Source organism: Myotis davidii, unplaced genomic scaffold, assembly GCF_000327345.1.
Source record: "Myotis davidii unplaced genomic scaffold, ASM32734v1 scaffold330, whole genome shotgun sequence".
Taxonomy (NCBI): domain Eukaryota; kingdom Metazoa; phylum Chordata; class Mammalia; order Chiroptera; family Vespertilionidae; genus Myotis; species Myotis davidii.
Genome location: NW_006283770.1, coordinates 3176422 through 3191667, shown reverse-complemented (window position 1 = coordinate 3191667; position 15246 = coordinate 3176422). Strand labels below are relative to the sequence as shown.

The 15246-nt window shown below is 35.8% G+C and overlaps 1 protein-coding gene across 1 annotated transcript in view; it reads left to right on the top strand.

Annotated features, from left to right (window-relative positions):
* The window catches only part of METTL15 (methyltransferase like 15), a 174906-nt gene that overhangs the window by 4638 nt on the left and 155022 nt on the right, over positions 1 to 15246 (top strand). Inside the window, exon 3 of the mRNA XM_006753944.2 lies at positions 1380 to 1660. Within this exon, the coding sequence (XP_006754007.1) occupies positions 1397 to 1660 (264 nt within the window). The 5' untranslated portion in view covers positions 1380 to 1396. The remainder of the gene's footprint in view (positions 1 to 1379; positions 1661 to 15246) is intronic.

The window sequence follows — 15246 nt, the reverse complement described above, 5'->3', positions numbered from 1 at the left end:
TACCTGCCTGATCGCCCCCAACTGCCCCCCCGCCTGCCAGCCTGCTTGCCCCCAACTGCCCCCGCTGCCGGCCTGGTCACCCCACGCAGCCTGCTGTTCAGTCATTTGATCATCCCTCACTAACCCCCCTGCCTACCCGGTTGCCCCATGCAGCCTGCTCTTCAGTTGTTTGGTCGTCCCTCACTAACCCGCTGCTGGCCTGGTGACTCGAAGCAGGCATCCCAGACAATTTGCATATTCCTCTATTATTAGTATAGACCAGAGGCCCAGTGCATGAAAATTCATGCACTGGAGGAGGGACGGTCCCTCAGCACAGCCTGCCCCCTCTCACAGTCTGGGAGCCCTCAGGGGTGGGAGGCGACGCCCCATCCACCTCTGCTACTGCCACAGCCGGCAGTGCAAGCCTCAGCCGGCCTTGGTTACCTGCACCTTGGGCCGGGCCTGGGCAGCTGGGCAGCTGAAAGCCGAGGCTTACCTGTGCCCCAGACTGGCGCTGGGGGGCTGAGGGGACTGGGGGGCTCCGGAGGCAGGTGCACAGGCGGGCCTGGCCTTGCCGCACGCCTGCAGCCCCAGCGGACCTGAGGGGACTGGGCGCTGCGATCTTGTGACTGTGGGCACCACCATCTTTGAGGGCATGGCAGTCAATTAGCATATTCCCTCCATATTCGCTGTGGGCACTGCCATCTTTGCAATGGTGAGGGTCAGTAAGCATATTCCCTCTTTATTAGATAGGTTGGTTTAGATTGAAAAGTACTTCATGAAATGAAGTGATGACATGGTGACATGTCATGGTGACATGATATCAGAGAGTATTCATGGCAAAATTGTGAGATTTTTACTTTTCTGGTACACTGAACACCTCCCTTTATTTGAGATGTACACGCATAGTCTTTTCTCAAAGTTAAATTGAAGATGAAGTCTTGGTATTATGAGAAAAACAAATATAAGAGCTTGAAATAAAAGACCACCTAAACCTAACATAGGATAATATTTATAATCCGTTTGGTCATCCAGATATCTTTCCCAATAAACAGTTCTAATGCTTTGAACTTGCTCTTTAGACTCTATTAAAATTCAAAAAAGTTATATTTCAGAAAAATAAAAACTAAATAATTAATTTTCACATTTCTGATGGTTAAAACATTAATGGTCTTGGAGTTAATTAGGCTACATTAAAAATTACATTTTCAGATTGTTTCTTAAATTTTTCTGGGTTCCTTGCTTTGTATAAGGAGATTACTCACCCACACTTGTTTGAGATGATGAGTCTTAACACATTTTTGTGTGGTAAATATTGTATACTAATTTGCTTTTCCCCAAGTATTATAGCAGCCTTTTAAAAAATCCAACAATCATGATATTTAAAATTTTTTTTCTAGATTTGTTGACCTACAGAATGCTTCGCTATCCATACTTTCGTAGAACCTATAAAGAATGTCTTTCATGTTGGTTGGAAGCTGGCATATTTAATTTAGGTGTTAAAAGGATACATGCTACATCAGAAAGATATGATGAATATGAGTCCCAGGAGCAAACATATCAAGATGGAGCTCATGAGTTTCACAGATCTCAAGACAGAGATTCCGAAGCTCTGAGTAAACTACATATTCCAGTAATGGTGGATGAAGTTGTTCGTTGTTTGGCACCACAAAAAGGGCAGGTAAGTTGATTTGTTTTTATTTTTTAAATTGTGATATAATTTGCTTATCTTAATATTCTCAATTTTAAGTGGTGTGACTCAATGGATTTTAGCATATTCACAAGATTTTGCAATGATCACCACTGCCTAATTCAGGAATGTTTTCATCACTCTGTTATGAAACTCCATACTTGAAAGTATTCACTCCCTATTGTCTTCCTTTTTAAAAAAATTTTCTTAACATATTTTTATTCATTTCAGAGAGGGGGCGAGAGATAGAAACATCAATGATGAGAGAAAATCATTGATAGGCAGCCATTTATATGCCACACACTGGGGATTGAGCCCTGCAACCTGGGCATGTGCCTCGACTGGGAATCGAATCTTGACCTCCTGGTTCATAGGTTATCACTCAACCACTGAGCCATGCAGACTGGGCTATTGTCTCCCCCCCTTTTTTTCTTTTTTTACTTCTGAAAACCATTAATCTATTTTTTTTGTTTGTATAGATTTGCCTAATATGGACATCTCTCTATATAAAAGCTTAAGTGGCTGGTCGATCGTTTGACCAGTAGCTATGATGCGCACTGACCACCAGGGGGCTGACACTTAATACAGGAGCTGCCCCCTGGTGGTCAGTGTGCTCTCCCAGTGGGAGCACCACTCAATCAGAAGCCGGCTCTTGGCCAGCAAGCACAGCTGCTGTGGTGTGAACCCTCCTGCCTTCGTGGCAGTGCTACCAAGCGGCGCCAGGATGAGCAGGTGCCAGGATGAGTGGGAGCGGTGCGGCGCCCAACCCAACTTGGGCTTCTCCCCAGCCGCCTGCTGCTTCAAGCACTGCTATGTCCCTTGGGGATGTCGGACTGCCGGTTTCAGCCCAACTGTGGGGATTATGCTGAAACCGGCAGTCCGACATCCTCCGAGGGGTCCTGGATTGTGAGAGGGCTCAGGCCAGGCTGAGGACCCCACCGGTGCACGAATACATGCACTAGGCCTCTAGTTTGATATAAATGGATTTATACAATATGTAGCTTTTGCATCTGCTTTTTTTTACTTAGCATGTTTTCGAGATTCATCTACATTGTAGCACGTATCTCTTTCATTTTATCCCTGAATCATTTTGTTGTATGGATGTATCACTTTTTTAAAAAAGCTATTCTCCAACTTATGACATTTATGTTTTTACATTTTGGCTACTGTGAATAATGCTGCTATGAACATTCATGTACAGCGTTTTGTGTGGACAATATGTTTTCAATTCTCTTGAGCATATACCTAGGTGTGAAATAGATGACAACTCTATGCTTAACTTTTTGAGGATCTGCCAAACTGTTTTCCAGAGCTGATTAGTTTTGTCAGATAAGTATTTTAAAAGAAAAAGAACATTAGACTGGCTAAGTGGTAGGCTATGGAAACTGAATTCTACTTTTCATCTCCTTGAGAATTTTAGCATCTTTTCAAGAATGACTGGAGGCAAAAGTAAAGATCTGAATTTATGTTTTCTGAGAGAGAGGGAGAAAGAGAGAGAGAGAGAGAGGGAGGAGTGGGGGAGAGGGGAGGGGAGGAGATTTATTTATTTTTAAGGAATTGATTCACATGATTATAGAGTATTAATAAGTCTAAAATCTGCATATTAGGTTGGCAGGCTGGAGACCCAGATAAGGGTTGCTGTTTGAGTCCAAAGGCAGTTTGTTGGCAGAACTCCTTTTGTTCCAGGAGTCAGCCTTTGCTCTATTAAAGCTTACCATTAGATTTCATAAAGCCCACCCACATTATGGAGGGTAATCTGCTTTACCTGATCCAACAATTTAAATGTTAATCTCTTTTTTTTTAAAAAAAAAGCAAAACACCTTCACAGAAAAAAATCTAGAATAATGTTTGACTATCTGGTATTAATACTACCCATAGTGTTAATATTGATACATAATATTAATAATTGTACCTGAGTTACTTATAGTATTACTGGCAGGATTATATGAGGCCTGAAATATGAAAATGCTTTAATATCTATAAAGAGATCACAAAAACGTTAGGTGATATGATAGCAAAAAACAAAAAGTTAGAAACCTCTTGAAAATTACCCATATTTACAAATGGAAAAAAAAAAATCTTGATTATAGTAAATTTTTTTCAAATGTTATTTATAATTAAAGCTGATAATTTTTATATTGCTGACTTCAGAAATATCTCTTATTCTAGAAACTGCTGTTATAATCTAAATCAATCATTTTCATTTTAAAAGTCATACCTTGCTTCTTTATTTAAACTGCCCAAGTTTGAATCTGTTATCTAACATGCATGTGTGATCATGCACACACAGAGCTCTTAATTTTTTTTGAGACTTCTTCAAATTAGATCGCACAGCTTTCATGAACTAAGTTCTGAGCTATATGCATAAGGTATGCTAGAATGCCTGTATGTTGCTCATGTATAAGTCCATCAGTCATATGACTTAGGTTGCTTTACAACAATACTTTGTTTCATTATCTTCAGGCAGTATATAACAAAATAAACCTAGTTTTCTTAAATAGATAATATGTATTAAACATCTAGCTCAGTGCTGTTGCATACATAGTAGGGACTCTACAATACATATGAAAACTTAAGTTAAAGAATTAAGTTTAAAAAATTAAGTTGGATAAAACCTGTTAAATATGACTTCATCAAAATGAAATTCTCTTCATTGTCTTTAAGATTCATAATGCAAGGATAACAATATCCTTACCTAAATGTTTTTTTTTATAAAGTATATGTAAATATCTATATTATAAAAGGCCAGTGGCCAGAACGCATGTATCACCTCGGTCCGTAGGGTCCGATTGCAGCAAGACTGGTGACCGACAGGGTGGCAGGCACAGCGGGCGTGGTGAGGTGTGCGTGGCTGCAAGCAAAGCAGGGTGGTGGGTGGGTGGGCAGGGCTGTGTGATTTCGCATGCTGGGTCTCTATTATACGATACTAGAGGCCTGGTGCACAAAGTTCGTGCATGGGGGGGGGCGTCCCTCAGCCCACCTGCACCCTCTCGCAATCCGGGACCACTGGCTCCTAACCGCTTGCCTGCCTACCTGATCACCCCTAACCACTCTGCCTGCCTGCCTGCCTGATCGCCCCTATCTGCTCGCCTGCCTGCCTGATTGCCCCTAACCACCTCGGCCTTGGCCCCTGCTGCTGCAGCTTCATCCAGAAGGACATCTGGAATGACATCTGGAAGGTCGTTTGGCTGTCTGGTCTAATTAGCATATTACACTTTTATTATTATAGATATTTGAGATATATATGAGAAGGGTGGGGCAGTTAGTAAAGAAGTAAAACTAAATTAAATGGCTTGTGGAATGAGAAAGAAATGGCATAAATTTGGTGAAACCTAATAGTGAAAAACAAATTTATTTTACACTGACCCATGAAGTAGAAAAACAACCAAATACAAACAAACGCCACTAAGTCTCCTACTAAATCAGTATTGGATCTGTGGTTTTTCTAAAACAAAGTGGAATAAAATTATAGACAACCTACAACTTGACCTACCCTGCTGTTTCATTCTGTTCAAGTTCCTGACAAATGTAATATTGCTTTATTTTGACATTTCCATCGTTCAGATTTGAGTTGGGTTTTCTAGTAATTTTTTATATAAAGTTTAATTTTATGAATGTACTTCTGAATACTTTTATGTGAGGTACACTTAGAGACAATGTTATTTCTTACCTTTTCTGCTGTCTGGCAGACAGCTTTATTCACTATTCCCTTAATCTTCAAGTAATAAAGAACTGGTGACAGTCCTTGGACAGGAAAGGTCTGCATTTCTTGCAGAATCCATTATTTGCTTTTTCTCTTCCTGAGCCTTTTCCCCAAAATCATTTTCCTTTGCAAGCGATGAGTCACACACTCGTATCAATCGCCCACTTAATTACTGTTTTTCACATCACCTTCAATGGTGAATTGTAAATTAAACTTTTGGTTATAACAGGAACTTAAAAAAATGTAGATACAGTTTTGAGTGAGGCCTTGGTCACCTAATAGTAATTTTTTCCTTTAAAAAAATTTTTTTAAAAGATGCTTCCCTAAAGAAAATAATTGATTTTGGGAGTTTCTTCTGCATCCTAGCCAATTTACTATATATTATTTTAGCTTTGCAAATACATGCAAAACATGAGATTGATTTAAAAGAAAAAAAAATTCCTCTTGATCTCCCTTGAGAGGTGGAGAAGGAATTAAATAAATATAATTCTTTCTCCTTGACCAGTTTTTATTATTTCATTTTCTGAATCAATCACTTTGTAAGAATGTATTACTTTTTCTAAGAAAATTTTCCTTGTTTCTGGAGATGTTTGAATGTAGGCTACCATGGTCAATTTTTTATTCCTAATTTCTGAAAACTAGAGAAAATAAGCATGATCCAGCCTAATTGAAGATGGTGGCAGTTTGGAGGATATAGGAGATTTGGTATTCTTTTCCATTAGTAGTGCTAATTTAGCTTGGTGGCTTGGAGTGATAAGTTATGAAGGAGATAGGGAACATGCAAGATTAGTACCAGCAGCTTCGTCATTTTAGACAAGTAACTTCTCATGGTTATGCCTCAGATTCCTCATCTATAAAATGGGGAAATATAACCTACCTCAGCATAGTCACTCTGAGGATTAGATGAGTTTGTGTATATAAATTGCTTAGAATGTTATCTTCCATGTAGTATGTGTACCATAAATATTTGCTGTTATTATTATGGGGATAGAAGATCAGTATTGATAGCTAATACAATAAAATTCAAGAGAAAAATGCCAAGAGACAGCAAATATAGAAATAAAAATTTCAGCAAAGAAGGACCCAACATGTCTGGAAGTGGAAAAGTACTCCTTTTTCTGCTTGGAACTCTCCTCATCATCATCTCTTAGGTCTTGAGTCAAATTTAATTTTATCAGGGAAACTTTTTCTGAGTTTCCAGAGAAAGTGAGTCTCTCTGTTACACATTCATGGAGTCATATACTTTTCTCTCATAGCACTTACAATAATTTATAATTGTAATTTTTATGAGGTTATTTGTTCAATGACATCTCTTGCAGCAGACTGCTCTCCATGAAGTCATCAACATATTTATCTTATTTGCCATTATGTCTTCATTGCCTAGTACAAGGTCTACAACATGGTTAGTTTGTAATGATTTTTAAGTGAGTATATAAAAGTCCAAGTAAACTGGAGACACCAATAAAAGGAAAGTCCTTGGCTACTGAGGTACCTACTCTGGCCCACGACTTTCCTATGATTCCAGCCTCAGAATGGCAGGCCCAGTCTGATGAAGTAATTAAAAAACCTGCTGAAGGAACAGACACTAGGGCAGAGAAAGTGAACTGATCTAAACTGATGCAAAATAGGTTATGATAAACATCAGGCCAAGGTTGTAAGGTTGTGTTTATAAATATTCAAAGTATGCATAGTATCTTATCTATTTTACTATTCTAAAATTTTAATACTTCATAATTACTAGATTCTCCAAAGTTCTCATGATATCATATATGATCATTTTCTTTATAAAAAATTTATTGTGTGCTGTATAATGGATTTTTTTAAAAAGATCATTAGCAGTATTTCACTTGTTTTACTTAAAAATCTTTATAATCTTTAACAGAGAGTAAACATAAAAGAGAAAGTCCTGAGACTATATGTTTGCTCTCTTTAAATATTTAAGGTTGATTGATAACAGAGAAGAGGAGTTTAATTTATTTTGTTTTAACTCAAGTTATTGAAAAAATTAGGGACTTTTCTAAGAGATAGAACCAGTGCTATAGCACCTGTAGGGTGATGCATTCAATTTTAAAGAACTATTAAAATTTCAGATGGAATAGATTTTCTAGATTTAGTGTTTTCTTTTCATATTTTTTTTTCTGTGTAAACTCCTGTTCTGGTTTAGGAACAATCTGCTCTTTTTCAGTAAGGATTATGTCAACATGCAGGGAGAGTATATGTATGGGTTAATCTGACCATGAGGTCTCTAAGTTCTGCGTCAAATCTTGGGAGCTTTGTTTACTTGGGTGTGTTCATGATCGAGAATCTACATCTACAGCCTTAAGTTCAGCATTGCTCTCTAAATTTTTAAGCATGTGCAGCAAAAATTCAGCACTCTCTTTGGGCCACCGACTCTGTGTCCGCCCTACACCTACCAACTTCATCATTGTAACAATGGAATCTCGCACATTGCTTCTGTAAAGTGACATCCTTAAGGTACTTGGTGGCTTTCCGGTTGGGCATAACCTTGATGACCTGGGCAGTTTTATGGACTTTCTTAAAATGAAAATTTGAACCTCTTGATTTAAATGATTTTGTACAGTTTTCTGAATCAAGCAAATAGCGAATTATTTTTAGAGGTCATCTCAGGGAGCTTACAGGAAGAGCTCCTTTCTGTTATTTTTTATAGGCCTCTTTGAAGCAAATTTTCATTTTACATTTTATTTTATTTGAAAAATGTTTCTGTCTTAAAAAATCATGTAGCTATTTAAGTGACCTTTGTATCAAAATACCTTCTGGAGTGTGATATTTCCAGTGTTGCACTGGTATATATTTAACACCTTGCTGAGGGCCGGGAGAGGGTGTGGATTTAAAAAGACAAAACCCCTGATTTATTTTGTTTGCAGATTTCCATGATTTCTATATTCCTAGTATGGCCCATTTCAAGCTACCACCCTGATGTCACTGAGTGTATGTAGCATTAGGAAGAAATTTGGTGTAGCTGGCTCTCTCCAGCTGGTGTGAACAACGCTGGGTTTGACTCTAATGATTGATGTTATTAAATATTAATGAATAATATAATAGTAAAACATTTCACTTGACAATTCTGAAAATTGGTATAGTCTAGAATTTTATTCCTTTTCTCATTAGAATCCCCTAGTTAACACTTATGTTTTATGTTTCTCCATCCTCCTCTCTCTAATAAACGATCCATCTCAAATATAAAACGGTTAAAAAAAGGCGTTGTGTATCATAACTTTGTTTATGTAATTTACTTGTTCCAAAGTCAATCATAGAACATTGAGGTGCTTTGAAATCAGCATCAGTATTTTTTTTTCTTTTGCACAATTTAGATACACAGATAATTATGAAATGTAAAGTTTTTTTTCTTTTTAATAGTCTTCCCAGAATCTCAGTTTAATTTTTAATTAAATAGCAATGGAAAGAGAATTTTAATAAAATCAGAAGAGCATGTTATATATTAATAAATATGTTAAAGATTCAATATAGCAAGAAGATGTAACCATTGTCAATGTAACCATTAGATGCATAAATCTAAGGTCAGATCAGGAAAATATATGAAACAAAAACTTACATAATTGAAGGGAGAAATAGTATTACAGCAATAGTTAGGTACTTCAATACCCCATTCACAATAGTCTATAGAACAACCAGACAGAATATAAGTAAGGAAACAGAGAGCTTAATAAACTAACTAGATCTAACAGACCTACATAGAATATTCTACACAACAACAACAGCGTACATATTTGTCTCAGGTGGACATTAGATATTTTTCAGTATAGACCATATGTTAGGCCATAAGTTAACTTTCAATAGATTTTAAAGATAGATATACAAAGTATTTTTCCTGAGCATAATGGTATAAGTTAGAAATCAGTAATAGGATGAAACTGGAAAATTCATGAATTTGTGCAAATTAAACAATACACTCTTAAGCAACTAGTGGATCAAAGAAGAAATCACAAGAGAAATTAGAACATACTTAAAGATAAATGAAAACAAAAACACAACATAACAAAATTTATGACATCAGCAAAAGCAATAAATGGTAAAATTTATTGCTATAAATAGTTAAATTAAAAAAAAACACAAGAAAGACAGCCAATCAGTGATTCTCTTTCATCATTGATGTTTCTCTCTCTCTTACTCTTCCTTCCTCTCTAAAATCAATTAAATATATATATATATTTCAAGCTACCATAAATATATCAAGTATATATATAACAAGGAAGAGCTCAAATCAACAACCTAACTTTAAAATGTAAAGAACTAGATAAAGAAGAACGAACTAATCTTGAAGCAGAGGGAAAGAAATCATAAAGATTAGAGCAGAGGTAAATGAAATATAGAGTAGAAAAACAGAAAATCAACTAAATCAAATGGAAGGGATTAACAAAGTTGACAGTCTTATTTTGATGGACTAAGAAAAGAAGATTCAAATTAGTGAATTGAAGATGGGGATATTACTATCAACTCTACAGAAATAGAAAGGATTATATGAGAATACTATGAACATTTGTATGTCAATATGTTGGATAACATAGATGAAATAAACACATTCCTAGAAACACAAACCCTACTACAACTAAATCATGGAGAAATAAAATAATTTGAATATACTTATAAATTATAAGGAGATTGAATAGTAATCAAAAATCTTTTCATAAAGTTCTAAACCTGATGGCTTATACACCATGACCAAGTGGGATTTATTTTTGGAATGCAAGGATAGTTCAACATAAAATTTGATAAAGGTAATAAGCCACATCAAAAAAATGAAAGGTAAAATAAAATACTCATCTCAATTGAGCAGAAAAACATTTGACAATACTCAACATCCTTTCATGATAAAAACGTTCAACAAATTGTGAATAGAAGGGCACTACCTCAACTTAATAAAATCTCATATAAAAATCCATAGTGAAAATATTGAACTCATTGGTGAAACTGAAAGCATTTCCTCTAAGATTATAAACAGAGCAAAAATGCCTGCTTTCATCATTTCTATTCAACACAGCACTGGAAGCTGTATTTGGAGCAATTAGGCAAGAAAAAGAAGGGAAAGACATTTAAATTGGAAGGGAAGAAGTATAATGTTCTGTTTGCACATGATGTGATCCATATAGATTTTACACACAAAAATTGCTAGAACCAATAAATTAGTCTAGTAATGTAGCAGATACAAAGTATATGCACAGAATTTACTATACATAAATAATGAATAATCTGAAAAGGAAACTACGGAAACAATTTTATCTGGAATAGCATAAAAATAATAAAATGCTTAGAAATTAATCAAGGAGGTGAGAGACTTGTACAATGATAACTACAAAATATTGCTGAAAGAAATTAAAGAAGGCACAAAATAAGAAACACATCTCATATTCATGGATTACAATACTTAATAAGATTAAAATGTCAATACTACCCAAAATGACCTACAGTTTCACTGAATCCATATCAAAATCCCAATGATGTTTACTGCTGAAATAGAAAACCCATTCTGAAAATTATATGGAATCTCAAGGGACACCAAATAATCAAAACAATTTTGAGAAAGAATAACAGATCCAGAGATAGAGAAGCATTGATCAGACCTTCAAACCTCAGAGGGAAGGTAGGTAGGGTGGGGGTAAGGGGAAGAGATCAACCAAAGGACTTGTATGCATGCATATAAGCATAACCAATGGACATAGACACCAGGGGGGTGAGGGCATGAGCAGGGGGATGGGTAATAGGGTGTAAGGACACATATGTAATACCTTAATCAATAAGGAAAAAACAAACAAACCTGGAGGACTCCTAATTCCTGATTTCAAAAGTTACTATAAAGCTATAATTACCAAAGCTGTGGTACTGGCATAACATCAGACATATAAACCAATGAAATAAAATAGAGAACCCAGAAACAAACTTTTGCTTATCTACTCAATCGTGCCTTTAATGTTATATAGTTTAATAGCTGCTTAAAGTTTTAGAAGTGAATGCATTGTTTATAACTAAAAAGGACAATGACATGTTCATGCTCATTTTTCCACAATGATATGGTACTATTAAAATATTTACATGTATGTAGATAAACAACTGTATAATTATAGTTATTATTATATTACATTTTTAAATCATCGCAGTGTTTTTCTTCAATGTATACTTACCCTTTCCAGTGAGTTTAGCATCCATGAGAATATTCTTGCTTTTCTGCCAGGGAATTAATGTATTTTTGAAACTATATAATTCTCCTCATCAGAGTTCAGAAGCAAATTATAAATAGAGGACATGGATAAATAAGACCAATAACTTACTCAATTCTTTTGACTTTCCAGTGCCTTTTAAATTATAATTTGGTCATTTTTGTCATCCAGAAGCTGAATTTCTACTTCATTTTTGCTATGAAAAAATTAATAAAATATTAATAATAACAATATAGAGTAGTATAAGATTTTATTAATTTTTAAACATTTTAACTTAAAAAAGATATAGTTTTAAAAATCATTGGCCCAAATACAACTCAATTAAATGTGGTTCCATAGTTATGAAAAATGATCTTCTATGTCTAAAAGTCAGACATATATACTAAATTTTTAAATTTATTTAAGATCTGTTTTTCTAGTTCATTAAATAGAGATCCAGGAAGAAAACAGGTCCATTCTGTGAGGGCAGCTCGTACAAGTGAGGCTTATTGTTAACAAAGCACATTCGCATGAGTCATCTTGGGTACTGGTTACTCTTTATTTAGGTCAGCACTAGTTCCTGATCAATAGTCTAATCATAGTTACTGCAAGAGGGTAGGCCCAGTGGTTCTGTCTTTTCTATTGTTTTTCTAAGTTCCATATTATTTTTTGTTAAGAGAAGTAGGGATTGTACCTTGACCTTGTGCGTTCTCATAACATTTTATTTTACTGTTCTTCCACTACCTTCTCCTCATATAACAAACTATTACTGAGCAGTAAGCATACTTAAAATGTTATTTTATAATAAAACAAGTTTCAAAGCTTTATGGTGAATCATCTTGTTGTAATGTTCTGTGAATTTTCTCTCTCTTGTTCTTTGTGTGTGCTCGTTTTTATCTCCTTTGGGTAAAACAAATACCATTTACCAGGAGGTAATATGCATTTAAAGATTTTATTTACTTTGATGAGTGTTGTCTTAGAAAGTGTTTATGTACATTTTTTTTTCAGCAACTTATTTTCTCTTTCTTGTTCTTTATAAATGTTATATACTTGGCTTTTTAGGTCTTTGATATATGAGATGTTATATCACTACATATACTAATTTAAGCATATATTTTATCCTGTCATATTTGTTTTCTCTTTGTGGCGTACAGTATTTCTTCTATGTTTATAATTAAATTTCCATAAAGAGCCTAATTTTTTCTTTTGTTGTATTTTTTCTTTCTTTCTGGAAAGCAAAAGAAATTAACTTCGAATATTGAATGTATTCATAAAGATGGAGGATTTTCCACATGAGGCCAATGTATGCTGGAAAGAATATTATTAATAACAATATAGAGTTGTATAAGATTTTACTGTTTGAAGAGCACTTTCATATATTATTGTCTGTGCTTTTCATTAGTACTCATCTCAGTAGCATTTTGTACAAAGTATCATATTACCTGTAGAAAGGACAGGAAATATTTCCAGTGTTTCTGTTGTAATGGAACCATGTAATAATGAATGCTATGGGTTAGAATTAAATGCTTCTAGCTAGTAATCTGATTAAACGGTGTGCTTTTTCCCCTAGATTGTTAGTGTTAGTTCTTATGTGTCTGGTGTTGGCCTACAAGATCTTCAGAACCTGTACCAGGCCCTTAATTCCATAGGTTAGCCAATTGGGTTTTGTCCTTAGAGAAGAGATCACTAGCATCCACAGCACACTAGGGACTGTTTCAGTGCTCAGTCATCCAGAGCACATTATGCTGCCTTTGCCATCACATCACAACTCATTGGTCAGCTCACTGGGTTTTTCAGAGCTTATTGCCAGATTGATCGTTCACTCTGTCAAGAAGACCTTATAGTTATAATGACAGGAGAGGGAGATAAATCGCTCATAGAAAAGTATAGGAAAAATTGGGTACAGCCATTAAGTGACTGAGGTTTAGAAATGAAGATAGAGGAAAGGGTGGTGTCAAGGGAAGGAAATTGTAAAAGGATGCTTTGAAGGAACAATGTTATTACTATAAAGGGAAACAATCTTCCATCTTCTTTGTATGTTTCCCGTCATTCTCCAGCAACTCACTGCTGCATGTCTGTTCTCTATAGTTTTGCTTTGTAGCAGAAATCATGAGAGAATTAAAACAAACTTAGTCATCTTCCCCCTTTTCAAATAATCTTCATTATGGTTCTATGAAGACTAACTTCACCGGTACAGGATATAATACCCAGATGATTTCTTCTTTCAGCAATATATGTGAAACCAACATTTTTAAATAGAAAGCCTTGATTTTGATGCATTTTAAAATGATCAAAATAGTGAACTACTTTAATGAATGAACATGAAACCAACTTCTCTTCCTAGGGACTACTTTAGAATTTAAATACAAAGCAAGAGATTTTTCAGAAAGGAGAATGGAGATAACTATGAGAGAGAAATGTTTTATAATGTCTTCTTGTTTTAATATTTATTTTTATAACATCATGTTAGTTATAGAAACTGCACAGATTTTTCTACAGCTAAGTTTTCCCCAAGAGCCATTAGCTTAAAGGCATGATTGGTAACATACAAATTAAAAAAAAATTATTTCAGGATTTATGCAAAGTAAGTATTATGAATTCTTTGAGAAACTCATATTAAGAACATTCAATCATTTCTGTTTAATGTTACAAGGCCTTCTGAAAGCCAGGAATGAGAAAAGGTGTTAGCGTCAAATTCTCCATTTCCTATAAAGTCTTCTGTATGTAGATTGACACCATTCTGGTTTCATTATGCTGAATATATAATTAGCTTACAATTAATTGGAGGAGACAGACATTTATCAAATAATCATCCAAGTGGAATTTCTGAGACTTTTGCAATTGGATAAAGATAAATAGAATCCATCTAAAATTCTGAGATTTTTGTTTGTTTATTTTATTTTTGTTTTCAGTGTGTTCTAATTCTCAATTTTTTACACTCAAGAAATCTCACTTGACACACTTGGTTTTATAGTTACCTATGGAAAAATCTAAAAATTGTTTTTATAAATTATTAATGCACTAATTTTGTCAGAAATATTCTTTTTGAAGTTGTAACCATAAAAATAAAAAAAAATGTTTTTTGTTCATGGCTAATTAATTAATATTTATTGACTACCCACTGAGTATGTTTCAGTTCATTTGGGCTGCTATAACAAAATACCACAGACTGGGTAGTTATAAACAATAGACATGATCTTTGCTCCAAAGGAGCTTATAGATTAGTGGGGGAGACAGACTTTATCCTATATAATTAAAACCTAATATGCAAATTGTCCCCTTGGGTGGTCATTCGACCGCTCGCTATGACGTGCACTGACCACCAGGGGGCGGCGCAGAACATAGCGGGTGTCAGTGATGCGGTACTGGCAATGGGCGGCAGTGGAGGTGTTGCTAGCCCCAAGGAGAGCCTGGATGCAGTGGGATGTTGGAGCAGGTGAGCGGGCAGCACCAGGACAAGGCGGGTGTGAGTGGGGGGCCAATCACCCCAAACAGCAACCAGTGGCAGTGGTGAGGGGCAGGGCCCAGGTGCTGAGGGAGCCAGGTAGGTGACCCAGCCCTGATCAGTTGCCCCGCAGGTGGGATAGTGGAGCAGCTGAGGGGGCAGTGCCAGGCGGAGCTGCGAGGCTGTGAGACTGGGGGCGTGAGCTGGGGCCTGATCTCCAGAGGCAATTTGTGCAGAGGCAAAAATGCATGGGAAA